Raw genomic sequence first — 17077 nt, 5'->3', positions numbered from 1 at the left:
CCAACTGAGTCAAGTTGTTTACATTAGTGTGTAGGGTTAAAGCTATAAAATCCAATCAGGACAGCTGCCTCCCCACAAGGGGTCTGTCTGATGGCAGACTGTGCCACTCACCATTGACAGCTGGGATGAAACAATGGGTTTGTATTAAATGTTAAACACAATGATAAATACAACTTACAGAAAAATGTTTTAAAACTTACACATACATGACCTGGGGCCACATTATTAAAGAAAATAAGGCTTTATTGCATAATAAGCAAGTATGACAGCTTCATACATGTCTGGGGAGAGAAAAACAAAAAGACTTGATGCACTGAAAACGCATATACAAAACATATGTACACATACTTTGAAACGTTTTTTGGGAGTTATGCCACAAAAAAGGAAAAATTAAATATAAACAAACAGTGGAATGCCATGTGAGGAAATACTGTCACAAAGAGAACAGAAGTGCAACAAAACACTTATATATCAAGAGAGCATGACGCTTATACTTATTTGAGAATATATACATTGAAATATAAAATGCATGCATAGTTTATTATGTTGCGGTATTTGTATGGTACCAAGTCAAAAAAGAGAGGCTATATAAAATATTTGTAGAAATCTTTTCTTACATGTACATAGTTACTTTGGACATGGCAGAATTTGAATAACAAAAAAAATAAAAAAGGAATATTCAAAATATGTGAAATGAAATCTTTAGAACTATTTGTCTATAAACGCGCATTAATCAAGGGAAATGGCAACATTGTTTACAGCTGTGTTTGGAGCAGATCATTAAAAATGGCTGCTTTTTTAATTAAAGCCCATTGTGTGTGTTACTTCCATATTACCTTTCAAAATAAAATCAAGACATCGGTGCTCTCCTGCCAACAAATCCTTACCTGAGAGTTAGGTTAAAGATCTGAAATGTTACTGTTGATTTAATATCAAAACAAAGACTATAAAATACTGCTTTACAGATTTAATCTTTGAAGGTTAAAAATAGATGAACTTCTCTCCTTGTTTTTAGTGTTTCAATAAGGCACATGACGTTATCTACGTCGATAATACGCAATTATCTATTGCATTTACAAAACAGATTAAAAAAAATACTGGATAGTTCTTGAATCTTGAAATGTTGTAGTTAAAAACGTAGTAAGACACTGGATTGGAAGGGACTGTGATTCTAGGAAATGTCTCTGTATGTGCAGGAGGGACCTCAATAGAAATGTATAGAATGAAAAAAAATAGGAATCAACCCTTTGAAATTTAAACAGAAGGCTTTTAGAAAAATACAGTTAACATTAAGACTGAATGCTAAAAGCAACAAAAAAGAAACAAGCAAAGAATCAATGCGCTGCTCCTCCTATTTGATGGCAGAGGTGACCACAATCTTAAAAGAAATAAATAAAACATTTGTTACAATGTTGAAGATAATGTTTGCTGTATTTAACAAAACCCTGTCAGAAATGAAGAGACATTTTCTGTGATTTAATGAATACTTTTGTTTGGCGAACTCTTTTAGAGAAAATAGTCATAATACTGCTCCCACCTACTGGTCATGCAACGTACTGCCATTTGAAGAGATGGCTGAAAAAAAGAACGCGATATGTAGCAGGAAGGCAATCTTTCAAACTGACATCAGATGTCTTAAGATATTCCTGTCAAAGTCAGACACTGCGAATAAAAAACAACAAGTGGAAAAACATCTGAATACACTGATTAGGACAAACGCTCGTCAATTTGTATACAGGCCTACACAAATTATTCCCTCCCTTGAGGCAAGTTTGAATGAAAATCCACAAGAATTTATCATAAACTGTCACGAGTCGCAGGATGAATCTCTGAATCTGCGTCCAACCATGTTGTGCTGTACGTGTGGCAATCTTAAGTACCGTACTCGTAAGGGTCAAAAGTCACGATCCCAGTCTTAAATGAGCCGGGAGTTCTTGAGGAACTGGATGAGGACCTGGTAGACGAACTTGTACTGGTTGATGGTCTGCACCATCAGCATCCTCTGCTGCCTCAGCCCTGACAACATGGTGGGAACCTCCACTGGCTGAAGGGTAGGAAGAAGAAAAACACCAAATGTGTTTATTAAAAAACAAAAAATACATCCATAAAACAAAGACAGTAAAAAAGGAATCGTTACTTGAATGTTTGTTATACTTAGTATACTGTTATTAAAGGATCAGTTAAATTATTAAAATAGATCAATTAAAATAGTTTAATAATCTTTAAAAACACTGTGTTTCCAATTTTCCTGGAGCTTCCTACGATGTTGTTGATTAGAGATGGAATAAAAATGCTCTGATAAAAACTTGAAAGTCATGTCCTTGGTTACATTTTGCATCTTCTTAAAAAACTTTATTTCAACAAAAAAGTTTTAAAAAACCCAGAAATATTTTAAGAGAGCTAATACACAAATGTTAGAAAACTGGCAGCACTATGGTGCATTGGAAAGACATACAGTAAGGTATGGTGGCTGGGAAGTGTGAACCAAAACCAGTGTGACCTTGAGTGTGTGCCTCGAGATGATTTCTGGCAAGATTCTGTCGGTTCTGTCTTTAAAATTGTTCAGCCACTTGTAAATGTGTCTCAGTGCTTGTTTAAGTGTTTCACAGTTTTTAATCTTGGATTGTACTTCCCAGCCACCGTACTCAGATGTTCCCCCAGTTTTCAACATTCAAATCCCATCGAACACACTCACTTATCTATGTGATGATGCTTTAGATAAATACACTTAAAAATACTGTTTTAATTTAACCTTTTATTTATAGGATTAAAATTATTAATATTTATGAATGAATATGTACCCCTGACTGCTAACCTGTAAGACCCCCTGTCACCCACCTCATTGTGCTCCAGGCAGCTGATCATGAGCTCAGTCAGGATGACCACTCCTGTGCGACCCACCCCCGCACTACAGTGCACCACCACAGGGGGGTTGAGGCTCTTTGAGGTGTCCAGCATGGAGTTGGTGTGTCTCCTCACAGACTGGATCTCCTCTAGGTAGGCTACAAGAGAAAAGAGGGAGAATATGTGAGGGGTTTTTTTTAGGTTGAAAAAAAAAAAAAAAAGGAGGATTTAAAGCTTGGTTAGCTTAACGTAGTGAAAAGCGAGAAGAAAGGGTCCTGCACAAAATACAGAACTACAATCTACATTTTTCCCTTTGATACAATAATTAAATTACAAAAAAAAAAGACTTGAAACATATTCCAATACCATTAAAACAGTCCAAAAACTCCAGGGCACAAAACATAACAGAACATAAAATATGTCAATCAGATTTTGTGGCAGCTAACTATTGAATGTAACAGAAACAGATTATGACAATAGCAACACAATCCCACTTACCCAGGAATCCATGGACATCTTCAGGACAGCCTTGCTCAGGCCAGTCAGTATACTGCAGGTGCCAGACCGTCCTCTCCTGGCCCGACAGCAGGTGTTTGACCTTTAACCCTGTGGTGGCGTAGCAGCCTGAGTCAGTGCGGAACTTGGTGGTCACCTTGAACTTGCCGTGAGTGGCTGAGTTGTGTTTGGAGCCCAGTTTGGGCCAGTAGCGGTGACTCTTGGACCTGCCACACTCCTGGATTGAAAAGAGGGTGAAGGTGGAAAAAAGACAAAGGGGTATTGGGTGAGTAAAAAAGTTACACTTTCATTTTTACAATTAAACACAAAGTGATATTAACAAACACGCTGACACATTTATATACATAGATGCTTTCTGTCCACAGCTTAGAAGAAACCACAACTGTGTGTGCCATGTGAGTCTGTCTATGTATGAATGAGTACCTCTTCAGCTGTAACCATGGCGATGACGTTGACCCCCTGCTCCCAAACCATCTGCCAGAAGTCAGCACAGGTATTGGCTAGCGGGCCCTGGGTGGCTATGTAGTGCCACTCCTCCCCTCTGATCATCACCTAAGAAACCCCCAACCATAAACACACATACGTGCACACACACACAAACACACAGAAAGAGGTTTCAGTTATTGAATTCCACAATCATAGACCTAAGCATGTTGAAACACACATTTAGTTGACTTAAATACAAAAGTAATCCGCCCCCTAAATTCTCAGGTTAGAATTTGATGTTCACATAAATAAACAATTATCTCTTTCACCACTGGAGGGCAGTATTAACATCGTTTTAAATTTTCCCTTATTTGTAAAACCAACAAACTTCATCCACCTTTTCCCTTATTAATAATCAAAGACAACACACTTCAAAGGACTTCAAAATGTCCTATCTTCAACACCCCCCAGACTTCTGGCTGCCATTACATAACTTCCCAGCTAATTCCTGAGACCACCTCGTGGCTGTAAACACTGTATTAAGAGATGGATGAGGGGAACAAACAGAGCCTTTTGTTCTGCTGCAGCTACCTTAAATGAAGGGAAGGGGAAGTAAGAGGGTTACATGGTGATAGGCAGCGATTCAGTACCGCTTTGGTGATCGTTCTCACACAGCAGACTGCAATTAGGCAAACACATGAAATGCAAAGTCATGCATACACGCTGTTTGTAAGCATGAATAGAGGGCTAGTGAGAGCAGCTCAGGTTGACTTAAGAGGGTTTGGAGTTTGGACCACATTCTTTGGGAATTCCTCTGCAAGCTTAAAGGGCCAAACAGCCTTCAGCAGCTGCCTTTCATCCATCCCTCAGAGCTGTACGCTGCTTAGGAAAGACCACAACAAAGGCTAGCAGAGGGCTGAATAATTCAGGTTTAAGCTTTTTGTTTTTATTCTTCCAGTGTGAAAAGTGTTGCAAAGCATTCTGACACTGTAGCTGTTATTAAGATTTGTGTATAAACTTGAATGATATAAAGAATTTAGGACGCAATGTTATTGTTTTCCTCAATATACTGTAAGTTTGCACAGAAAGAGTTTGTTTAGTCTGACTCTTGGTTTTCATTTTCATTTTCTAGTTCACGTTAAATGTTTGGATATGGCTCATACATAGAGTAGATTCCAAATTGTTTGGTTCTTTTCCTGCTACCCGGAGCGCAGCCTCAGATCATCAGGCAGGGTTCATTTTCTTTGTTTTCTTAGTTAACATTTACAAAAAAATAATAATTATATAGAGATAGGTGCTTTTTAATTTTATTTAATTATTATTTTTTTAAAGCCGATGCTGCATCATTTGATGAAGACACCCAGGAAATGGGGGAAGAGATAGATGACCTGCAGCAAAGAGCCGAGGCTTTCTGTCCTACCAGGGGGCCGATGCTTAAAAGTAGCTCGGTCTTGGTACAACTGTAACATTATACCTCTGACCTCTAGTGCACACCTTAATATGAGAGGCATTGATGTAGCCTGTGTTGTTCTCCTTGTTTGGTACAAGCTCGACCCGATTCTCTTCGTACGGAATGACGTCACGGAAGCGGTTGCGCTCGGTGTTTTCAGGCAGAGTCGCAGTGGTGAGAACACAATCCGTCCTTTTCTTGGGAACTTGCTCGTACTCAGTGAAGACCCGCTCCTCTTCCAGCTTCAACTCCAAGGTCTTGCACTGCAGAGACAGAGAGACAAAGAAAGAGAAAGGGCTGTTTGTTAATTGGACTCCAAGCAACACATCACTCAGAGGTCCCTCTTTCAGTCTCAAAGAGGGTCTTTTTTTTCATTTGCATACCACCAAACCGCAGACTATTCACACCGCGCGAATCCAAAAATATCATTATAGTAAACGCCCACACCTCTTAACTTTCATTATCACTCACTCTGAATAACTACTGGAGTACGGACAAGGAATCAACAAAGGTGTAAAAGAGCTAAATGTACAGCTGTGGTATTCGACCATGTTTATTAGGCCAGTCATGTACACATGAGAGGGCGGCATCTTTCTGTCTTCCTCTCTCTCGCTCTGTCTATCACTCTTTTCTGTGGGGTTTGCTCGCTCACTCTCGGGTCACATTCTTAACATACCAATGGGCCTAGAGGCGATAAGCACCACCATGCCACGCGTTCCACAGCCCACTTAGTGCTTGCCCCGGTAAGCTTAGCAACGGTCGGGACAAAGGCTGGGTTTCACACTTCCACATTCAAAAAGCAGCGGACAGACAGTACTGGTGAAATGCAATGCATCAAAAAAAAGTGTGATCATTAGATCATTAGTTGAGTTTTACAGTGACCTATCTGCAGCCAGGCTTTCTTATTACAGCTGAGAAATGATCAAAAAGCAGGTTTTGAAAATCTATAATTGGATGAGAAAAATGTAATTGAGATTACCAGCAGTTGTGTGATTGTAGGATTAACATACTTCCAGTCTGACACCGCTTGTTCACATTGCTTTAAAGAATTTAATAAACAATGCTGCAATGAAATGTTGTTTTTTTTTCTCTTTTGTGCCGTAAAAATGTACATGAATAAAGCTCAATTGTCAAGTCCACAATTCATCCTTGAAAGATATGATGGCATCCAATGTACAGTAGTTGCAAAACAAAAGTTGTAATCATAACATGGGAAAAAAACGAGGAAACATTTGCCTGAACTCAAAACACCTTTGAAACACAGTTTTAAAAAAAAAAAATGATATCAGAAACCTCATGCAACTCGACCCACTTTTGTAAAGCAAGGGAGGACGTCTTACCCTTTCATCAGTCGCAGCCTTGGCAGCATCCTCTGCAGGACTCTCTGGGACAGGCATGCGGGCCACGTAGAGGCCGTTGAGGGCGGCCATCATCAGCGGCCTCTTCATGGAGTCCACCGACATCTTCTGTCGTTCCAGCGTCTTTAGGAAAGAGGAAAATCCTGGTGTCAATGATACAGGTACAGACAGCATTTATAAGACTGGCTGGCCTGCAACGACTTCAAAACAGAGAGCCTGCACATATGTGTGTTGAAGTGGGCGGGGAGACATTGGTGTACATTTAAGTGTGTGTGTGAATTAGCTGTTTGTGAATGATTTTGTTTGTGCATGTGTGTGTGGGAGAGTGTGTGTGTGTGTGTGTGTGTGTGTGTAGGACAAACCTGGCTGTACCAATCCTCCTGCATTCTGTCCAAAGGTGTGAACTAACAAGCGCCGTACACAAAGCCTATTAAAAGCGGACTTGCAGCTCCTGATCCGTCTCACTTCGCCCTCATTTCATTCTGTTGCTTTCATACTGATTTTGTCCTTCCCCAAATATTTTTCATTCTCTCAGTCCTTTGTGTATTCCCACCTACCTCTTTGGGCTCCTTCTCCTCACAGAACACACACTCCCTCCGTCTTTTTCTTCCTCTCTAGCCAAACTCTGACCCACATTGAACGGTCCCTCCTTCCTCCAAGGATTACCTCTCTTAATCTGATGCTATTAAACCTCCAGGACAGCTCCACCCTTTACCTCCACACCTCCTTTATCCCCCGCCTGACAGTCATAACAACAGCTTGGGGTGGTCTCTAGGTATGAGATAAACCAGCTGGTATAAATAAGGGATAACAGCTTTGGAGTGTGGCATGGAAGTTACTCCAATATGTTTTCAAGTCACAACAATTTGTTTCGTGAGAGAGAGGTTTACTGCAACAAAGTCAGACTGTTACACTTTTTAACTTTGCCTGGACTCTGGTGCCCTGTCCAACAGTTGTGTATTAGAGCGCCAAAGAGCCGAGATCCACGACAACACCCAACGAAAAGAGTCATCTGAGGGACTTCTAATGGTTTTAAATGCCTAGTAGGATTCAGAGCCTGGAGCTACCCTCTCAGGTACTGAACCCCGGATTAGCCATGAAAGTAGCAAACAAACAACAGACTGGTGTGTCTGAAACAATATGGTAGACTTGTGTTCAGTACAGGGGGATGTTCTGTGTTCATGATGGATGACTTTAATCTTGAAAATATCACAAATATACAATATAGCACAATCAAGTCAGTTAACAGAAATACTGACTAGACAATGGAGTATTTCAGTTCTTGATTACTTTTCTTCATTCGAGTTAAGTTAGACATTTAAAAAAAATGATAACGATACATCCTGAGATATAAACTTGAGGAAGAAATTATTAGCCTCCTTGTTAAAAGGTCTCTTTTTTGTATTTCCCAAGTGCTATTAAACAATATACTTATACTACTAAACAATAACAACATACTTTTTAACACAGCTTTTTCAAACATCCTAGTTTTATTTTGGATTCTTACAATATTTTACTGATTATATTTTACTGCACAAAAAAACAACCTTATTTCACAAAAAAACTAAAAGTACCCGAAACTGATTTCAAAATGATTAGCCCCCCTGATGCTAATGGTCAATATGGTATGCTTTCTGCTGGATAACAGCGTGCAGTGGTTTGTTGTAATTTAAGAACAAGTCTCTGACACTTCTCCTGAGGAATCCCAGTTGGGTTTGGGTTATGCACCTCTCCCTTATTTTTCTCCAAACATAAGCAATGTCTCTATGGCCAGAGATCTCTATTTGTGTTTCATGCTGCTTGTATGCATAATAACCTAACCCCCTTCTTCAGGTTGCCCTTAGCATACTTAAGTTTGTCTTTTAGGTGTCTCTTCTGCAGAGTTTTTTGGTCTGCAACCTCACATTCTATTCCTGTGCAGAGCTCTAGTGAAAGTCTTCTTTGAAACTACATTTTCCGACTTGGCTAAGTCATTCACTCGTTTTCTTGGCAGTTGTTCTTGGGTCTTTAGACACATCTCTCACTAGTTTTCTTTCCAGAGTCTTTCAAATCTTTCGCTTCCTACCTCTCTCTCAGGCTTGTTCTGTCCTGTGTGGCTCCCTTTGAATTTCTCGATGATACTTCTCACTCCAGTTGACACTCCTTGACTCTTGGAACCGCTATGATATCTTTGTATCACCTTCTCCTGCTTTGTGAGCATCCGCAATTCTTTTTCTCAAATCTAAACGGATTTCTGTTGTTTTTGGTGTGATGCTTTCTCGAGCTCAACCCCTCCTGAAGTGTTTTTTATACTTGTAAACTGAGAAATAACCCCCAGTTCTATCTTGATGTTACAAGCTTTGAGCATTACAAAGACAAAGCACATGATTGAACAATTCAGTTCAATAAAAAGGTCCGTTCGTCAGGGGAGTTTTGAACCAGGTCGTTTTTGGTTTTCATGAAGTAATTCTGTTTTTTGTGTGCAAAGCAAACAAATAATGTAAGCATCCAAAATAAAACTAGGATGTTTGAAAAAGCTGTGACAAAAAAATCTTTGCTCTGTTTCATTGCACTTGGAAAATACTGTCTAAAAAGTGACATTTTCATAGGGGAGCTAATTATTTCATCCTCATGTGTAGTCATCATCTTATAATCCCCTTTAAAACACAAAGATGACTTGATGGCAGACACAAGATACAATTCAAAATTATCTAAGAAAGAAAAAAGGGAGCAGACCTGAATGTTCACAGATTTAAGTTGACATGTCTGTATTGCTCTCAATCATTCAAGCACTAATAAATGCTGTAAAAACCAAGTAAATAATAAGAGGATGGTGACCTTTTATGTTGTTTCTGGACTGTCTTTTCTTTTTTTCTGGCTAAAAGAAACATAAAATATAAAATCATATAAAATAGATGACAGACTGATTGTCTTACCCTCTGGGCGATCTCCCTCTCCACGATGCTGTCCTCTAAGGAGAACATCTCTGAAACAGGCCTCTCTTTGACTGGCTCCTTCCTCACCCTCTCCTTCACACTGGTCAGGTCCGGTTCTGAAATGGAAGGGCCCAAAACGGCTCCGTTCACTCCACCCTGGTCCCCTCGGGTCAGTGTCCCACCAGCACCTGCACCACCAACACCACTACTTCCAGGCCCACCGCCTCCTGAGCTCTGCCCAGCTTTGAGCGCTCGTCCCAGAGCTTGGCTTGGGTCCATAGCTCCCTGGTGGCTGCTCTGCTGCCCTTGGTTGTGGTTGTGGTGGTGGGTGTGGTTGTGATTGTGAGGATGGGTGCGGATTTGAGTGTTGCTAGGAGGTCTAGGTGGACCAGGGTACTCAGGAGGGGGTTTGTTGGGCAGCTTGGCCAGAGCAGCCTGAAGCTGAGCACTGATATTGATGTCCTCATTGAGACTCGGGATCTGAACGTCCAATTCGGGCCTCTCCTCTTCCTCTTCCTCCTCCTCTTCCTCACTCTCACTGCTGTGTATGAGCATGGTAGCATTGGAGAGAGTCTTTTGATGCTGGTAGGCCACTGGGGCAGGTGGTGATACAGAAGCCTTAGGGGCTTTCTGAGGAGGCATCTGGATGGGCAGCTCCTGGGGTTGCTGAGGTGGCGGCTGAGGTTGAGGAGTTTGGGGTTGAGGAACAGATTGAGGCTGAGGGGGCATCACATGCTCTCTGAGAGTGTTCCTCCGATGAAGTGGTGGGTTTATCCCCTTCATCACCAGGCCCTCCATCCCTCCTCCTCCACCTCCCCTCATGCTGCTGATCACCTCCATGCTATGTCTCTTCCCTAGGGTGGAGCGATGCTTGGCAGCTGCAGTTAGCGGTTCACTCACCTCCTGCAGAGACTGGTGCACTACAGCTGAGCTGTCCGGCTGAAAAGTCTTCACAGACAGCTGCACCATGCGGGTCACCAGCTCTGGACTGCTGCCCCCAATACAACGGTGACGGTGGCTGGCAAGGTCAGGGGTGCTGGTGGCTGGGCGGAAAGAGTTAGAAGGGTAAGGTGGAGGTGGCCGAGACATGTGGTTTCTCAGCATGTTAGCTGTAGCTGCATAGCTCCCGGCGTTGGTCCCCTGCTGTTTGGTATTAGCCAGCTCGGGTGTGCTGACAGTGTGAGAGATGGAGTTTCCTACACCTCCAACTACGCCACTGCCTCCACCTCCATTAACACAGGGTGAGTGACAGGGGCCCTGGCTGCTGGCAGGTCCTCCCTGATGGGGGCCATGAGACACTGGCTTACTGTAGCTGATCTGCAAGGTGAACATAGACAAGAAACAGAGTGAGGTGCAGTAAAGCGCAAGAATTTAAAAGAAAGAATCAAAGACAGGGCGTCCACCTATACCTGTGGTGTGTATGGCCCGGGGCTGGGCCCCAGGCCATGATAAGGGCCCCTCTCCCTCATTTCTGGCTGGCTGTACACCAGAGCCTCAGGCTGGCGGTACGCACATGCATTACTGATGTTCAGGCTGCGCAGAGATTGGCTGTGGAGGTCATGGTGAGCAGGGAGCATGCGCCGCTTCTGCCGCATGACAGCATCGTACTCAGGCGTGGGCCGGTAGGACGGAGCGATTATGGCGCTGTGGCGGTGGCTGGGGATGTAGTCTGGCCGCATGAGCTCACTGCCAGGGATGCTGAGGTTGGAAGACATGGGGGATGGCGGTACAAAAGTCTGAGAATGATTGAGGGAGCTGAGGCTGGGGCTGCTGTACATGCTGCCGTTTGGCACAGTGCCATTTCTGAAGGGAAAGTCCACCTGGCAGTGGTCCAGACTGGTTTCTGACTTGTAGTAGGGTTCTTCATGGAAGATGCTGTCTAAAGATGGAAGGAAAATAACGAAACATTAGCTAGGATAGAAGATCATTTTAATCAAGATGTTTTACGCTATATATATTGTTTAACTATCTCTAACAAGCAGTATGCAGAGTGGCATGCTTCTGTTTCCTTAAAATCAAGAAATTACAATGGATATAAGATGATGATGAAACCTTTGTTGTTGTTGTTTCAGTACAAATATCAGGACCAATACTGGACTAAAATACTCTATTGGGAATTAGAAAGTTGGCCATTCAATGAATGGGACTGATAACGTCATTTGTTTGCCGCCCTATAAAATCGAACAGGTTTTAGCCAAATTGGCATGGTATGATAGAAGAGAGTAAAGGGTAGACAACCGGTTTAGAGTACAGTGTGAACGTTTGCAATTACGTTTTTGGAACAATGTATGAGTTATGCATGAGAGAAAAAAAACAACATTTTGAGATGTGATGAAGGCTCTATGCTGAAACGTGTGCTGTTGGGTACAGTGCTGCTTGGCTCATATTAAAAGACTGTAAGGACATCGAGTGTGCTGATTATTCTGCTTTTTGTAACGTCTTGAGATCCTCAGAGTAGCCAGGAAAACATTTTGCTCTGATCGGAGAGAATGGTCTAAATGACACAGAACAAAGAAGGAACACATCTTGTATGAAAACAGAATGAACAACGACAATTTATGGAAAGAAACGAGCAGGGACCCTATTTTCTCAAAATCCTAAAGTTTTTTCTTTAGAGCCAGAGACTGTGATTATTTAAAGTGAAGGAGACCAAACTATTGGCCACTATTGTACTTAAGTTGTTCCTAGTGTTTTCAAGTGTGAGTTTAATTTTGTGCTGATAATGAGTATTTAGCAAAAGGTATAACTTGCAGCACCCTCAAGCTGTTAGCAATCTTAACTGATAGATTTTGAGTGCATTGTAGTAAACCCTTTCACTGGTAGTTCTTTGGACAAAACTGATTTAGAATCACTTCTTCCCACCGTGTTGAAGGCAACTGTGGTATGCATACTATTCCTCTTTGTTTCTCACACAAGAGGATTCTCTCGTGTGAAACTATCTCAAGCCCACAAGCAGACATACACACATAATCTCCATCCACACAATCCAAGTGTGAAGCCTGAGGTCACACGACAGAATGATCTCCCACCCACGCATAGCAGCACACCCTAAATGTTTTTCCACTAGCTCTGTTTTTCTGTGAGTCAAACTTTCGGATTATAAGGCCGACCGAGTGTGTGAACGTGTCAATGAAAGAGTGGAGCACAAATGAGGTCACCGCTCTGCACCCCAAATGTTGGGCTCTAATTGGCTGGGAGATTGTTAAACGTATAAATGGGGTGTGAGTCACACGCCTGATGGGAAAGGCACAATTAGCTCCATTCAAAATCTTCTGTCACACTGTGGTTAACGAGTGAACTAAGGGAGTTGGGACAACTTTTAAAGTGTGTGCTTGTGTGTGTGTGTGTAGTTTTTTAACGCTTACCTTGAGAGCTTTGTGTGTCCTGATAATGCTCTCCATACTGGGAATGCATTGACTGGAAGTTACAGGACTGCGGACGTGGCTGCAACACAGTTAAAACAAAAACTTGAAAGGATGCAATACAGTCTTTTCTTTATAAACATACTTCATCATGATTTATTGTGTGGCCACAGTCTTTAGTTGAACAATAAATTGCACGTGTCCTCAATATGTTCTTCTTCTCTATGCTTTAAGATTTAAAAATAATCTACTCTCTTTCTGTTTTACACAACTGATGACCTACTCAGATTTACTCTAGTGCCCCAGAGTTGTCAACCGCCAAAGCCTGCGGTTCTCCACACAGACATCTGGGTGAATTTCGAGCACTCTGGTGGACCAACTGTACAGCTATTGTGCCACATTTAGCCGAGCCATTGTCTGGCCAGCAGGGAGGGAGACGCACAAATCACTGCCTTCATTGTTGCACCGGAAATCAGTTCCAAGCAACACCCTTGCAAACTTTCCAACAACACCCACTGCACCACCAACGCGCGTTAAAACCAAAGGCTCCATGGCACAATTAAGAGCTGCCCTGAGTGGGAGAGCAAGGTCAAATCTCTAACCACGACCGGTTCTGTCTTCCCTCCCAAATTCTCCATCTGTATCCTGGCTAATGGTGTCGTTTACACAGGCCAGAGGAAAATAATAAACAGGCCTCTGTCAAACCACAGAGGAAAAACAAGTCTCAGTTAACTTTATCAAAGCAAGACAATTTGTCTGACGTTACCAAAGATAGACGGTGGGTCCAGGTGGGTCTCCTCCTGATTGGTGCAGGTGAATGAGTGGGCCTAAAGAGAAACAAACAAATGGGCATTAAGAAAATATTGACAAACTAAAAAAATACTAAACACTCTTTCACAATTTAAAGGTTAATGTTGCAAAGTTTATCTTGCTGTAAATTGTTTTACACAACCTTCAAAAGGTTGCTGCACTTCATTTGAGAAAGTAAATGACAGATAAGACTGGATATACAGTATCTGATGGCCTCGACACTCACTCTGCACAGATCTTGTTCTGTTTGTAAAATTTGTGCCTGGCCGTGAAAAGACGAGCGATGTACTTGGCCATTTCCATATCCTCCTGCGAAAACAAAAACAGTGTTTAGAGAAAATCAAGAGCAACATTGCCTCTGTATTAGTCTCTTTGCAGGGATATCTGGTAACATTTCTGTTTTGAACTTCCCACCAGAGAACCTTGCATTAAGCATGTGTTTGTGCTGAGGCCCCCTGCAGACACAACACTCACTGTGTGAAAAATGATGGTGTCGTCTCGACTTGTTATCTCCACTGTGATGGCTGACTTGTTGTGTGCTATGGTGCCAATGTCCTTCCACCTTTGAAAAAAACATGGAACCACACAAAATGTGTGAAATAATTTATATTTTTCCCCACACATAGTTCATAATATTTCCTTGTTGATTCATTTATTTGTATAAACTGCACTTCCCATGAACAGATGGTTGCACACAAGCAAGAAAAAACAGACAAACACGGGAGAGTTTGGGACATACTTGTGGAGCATGATGGATCTGCCATTTCTGTGTTTGACAAACACTCCAATGAAGGACACGCCAATGAAAATATCATTAGTGTAGTTGTCCTGCAGCAGAAGAATGAATTTAATAAGAAAAGTCTTTTCACAATAAAATACATTTGTAACTTTTTAGAGTGTTTGTTTTGGAGTGCTACCTACCTTTGCAGCGAAGCTCTCCTGGCCAAAGAAGTCCAGTTTTTCCACTTCCTTGATGTACAGCAGCTCTGCTTCAGCCGTCTGCATTCGACTGGAAAGTACAGACACATATAGTACCAGGTACAAGGAATTTCATTTGCACTCCATCTCTCTTTCACATGTTCACATGAGTGCAATCAGAAACACATTAAGTGAACAGTACCAGTGGCTCTTGTGCTCTTCAGCAACTTTCTGGGTCCACTCCTCTTGCACCTCATCTCCATTTGGCCAGTTCTGAGAGGCAAATAAGAAAAAAGGAGGATTAAGGATGATGTTGACACAATATAAAGGTGAAGAAAAAAAAACACCACTTCCTCCTCCTTTTTCCAACTCCTATCAAATGTATAAATGATAGTCATTGGCTTAGCAACAACCAATGAACCAACAAAAATAAAAATAAAATTGTTATCCACTCCAACACAACTTTATCCTTCCGATGCCAATTCTCGCATATTACTTCTCCTTTTTCTGCCTGTCAATCAGCTGTGCAGAGGGAGGTGGTGCCACAGGTGACACAAAAATGCACACAAATATTTAAACAGTGAAGATTTGAGAACTTACCACTGGGAAGAGCACATACTGCCTGAGAAAGTCCTGAGACATAAACTGGGTAAAGTCTCCAAAGTCAGCTAAAACATACAAAAGACATACGTTTAACTGTGATAACAAAAATCATTTCTATTAATATTGTATTTTTAATTCACACAAACACTTCGCCATTGTGTAAAAAAAATAGAACATATGTTGTTCAAAATAAACATTTGTTTCCTTCAGCTTGTTTTGTCTACTTAACTCATTGATATGGCAAAAATATGTTTTAATAAAAATCTCCAGTTAATAAGACTGTTAACGCTATTTTCCAATTAAAAAGTCCCATTGCATTTTTTCCAAGATCCAACAGTAAATAACAATAACAACACGTTTCCCTTGTTCTATGTATGATATTTTTGGTCTTGAAGTATGTAATCTACAATTTCACTCAACAAGCTCCATGTTGCTTGGCGTAAAACACGACTAGGAATGACAGTTACATGGGTGCCATATTTGATTGCTTGTATTTTTCTTTTGTTGGCTAATAGCAAGATGTTTTTAAGTGTTGAGCTGTTTCCTGATTATTATTTTTTTCCCATTCACATTAGCTCCGAAACTGGTCACATTTCTACACCTTACTGTAATAACCCAGAGAGAAAACATGTTGACAGGAAACCTATATCCCCACCTAAACCACATCTTCACAGCATCCTCAGGTCTCTAGAGAGATTCAGTGAATGTGTGCTAAGTACTGTTCTGTTGTCTGTCGCAGGAAAGGAAGTTACTGAAGCAAAGGATTCTTGCCTCCTGAAAGATAAGAGTCTTCCTGGTGCTAACCTTGGAACTAGTGATAAGGTAACTATCTGTTTACATTCCCCCTGAGACACAGACAGCACCCAGAAGACAGAGGAGATGGAGTATGGTTGTGCGTATCATGCGTGTGTGTGTGTGTGTGTGTGTGTGTGTGTGTGTGTGTGTTTTAAGACTGATACCATAGGAACTCAAGTAGACTGGGCTCTGCCATTGGTATGCAGCCATATTAGGAAGTAAAGTCAAGATGACCCTAGAAAGTGCTAGTTTGTGCACGGTCTTTTTCTCTTGTACAGCCTGTCTCCCTCTAGTAGATTATTCACAGAGAATTTGTCATGCACGTGTGTGTGTGTGTGTGTGTGTGTGTGTGTGTGTGTGTGTGTGTGTGTGTGTGTGTGTGTGTGTGTGTGTGTGTGTGTGTGTGTGTGTGTGTGTGTGTGTGTCTTACCTTGTACTGCTAGGCCAGCTAGTCTGATGCCCTGTTCAACTGTGCAGTGGAGACGTCCATCCAACACTTCCTTCTTCACCTGCAGGTAATACTGATACCTTGAAAGGAAGAAGCAAGAGGAACAGAAAAAAACAAAGAAAGAATGTAGAAAGAAAGGAATGATTATTAGAATGAGACACTCTTTAGTGTGAGATGCTGCACTTTTACCCTGAAAAAACATGTAGGCCTACTTGTTTCTAAATGCTAAAAGCTAGCAGACTGTGGGCAAGCTTATACTTTAATACAAATCAGTCAGTCAAACACTTTGGTCCAATATTACAACATTTATTAGAAGCATTCTGGAATTTTATAAACATGAGTGGCACCAACTACCAAGATGAAAGAAGCTTATAAATCTGGATGATTGTCTGCCTTTCTCCTTTAGCCCATTATTGTTACTTATATATTAACCACCTTCTCCCCAGTCACTAGCATATTTGCTAAAGTTAGCATGTTTATACACTAACCGTTTTTCACTTTGACAGACAGTTTTTTGGGGGGGTGATTCATTGTTTATAAAAAAAAAAGAAAGAAAACAGGCAGAGGCTGACCTGAAAAAGGCTAAAGAGACATGCAAAAAAAAATAAAAAAACGGTGACATGTTGGAAATG

At 41.4% G+C, this 17077-nt stretch overlaps 1 protein-coding gene across 2 annotated transcripts in view; it reads right to left on the bottom strand.

Moving 5' to 3' along the window:
- Nucleotides 1-222: 222 nt before the first annotated feature.
- Nucleotides 223-17077, bottom strand: part of LOC306822211 (tyrosine-protein phosphatase non-receptor type 14-like) — a 39046-nt gene continuing 22191 nt past the window's right edge. For both annotated transcript variants that reach the window (XM_079341073.1, XM_079341074.1), the window contains exons 4-20: nucleotides 16428-16525; nucleotides 15200-15267; nucleotides 14802-14872; nucleotides 14603-14690; nucleotides 14421-14509; nucleotides 14156-14243; nucleotides 13908-13990; nucleotides 13638-13698; nucleotides 12875-12953; nucleotides 10919-11388; nucleotides 9510-10826; nucleotides 6577-6717; nucleotides 5281-5499; nucleotides 3784-3912; nucleotides 3343-3577; nucleotides 2839-3002; nucleotides 223-2044 (exon numbers count right to left, since the gene is read on the bottom strand). In XM_079341073.1, the coding sequence (XP_079197199.1) occupies nucleotides 1916-2044; nucleotides 2839-3002; nucleotides 3343-3577; nucleotides 3784-3912; nucleotides 5281-5499; nucleotides 6577-6717; nucleotides 9510-10826; nucleotides 10919-11388; nucleotides 12875-12953; nucleotides 13638-13698; nucleotides 13908-13990; nucleotides 14156-14243; nucleotides 14421-14509; nucleotides 14603-14690; nucleotides 14802-14872; nucleotides 15200-15267; nucleotides 16428-16525 (3529 nt within the window). In that variant the 3' untranslated portion in view covers nucleotides 223-1915. The remainder of the gene's footprint in view (nucleotides 2045-2838; nucleotides 3003-3342; nucleotides 3578-3783; nucleotides 3913-5280; nucleotides 5500-6576; nucleotides 6718-9509; nucleotides 10827-10918; nucleotides 11389-12874; nucleotides 12954-13637; nucleotides 13699-13907; nucleotides 13991-14155; nucleotides 14244-14420; nucleotides 14510-14602; nucleotides 14691-14801; nucleotides 14873-15199; nucleotides 15268-16427; nucleotides 16526-17077) is intronic.

The sequence above is a fragment of the Symphodus melops genome (assembly GCF_947650265.1).
Source record: "Symphodus melops genome assembly, chromosome: 1".
In the NCBI taxonomy this organism is placed as follows: Eukaryota; Metazoa; Chordata; class Actinopteri; order Labriformes; family Labridae; genus Symphodus; species Symphodus melops.
This window is presented reverse-complemented; position numbering and strand designations above follow the sequence as displayed.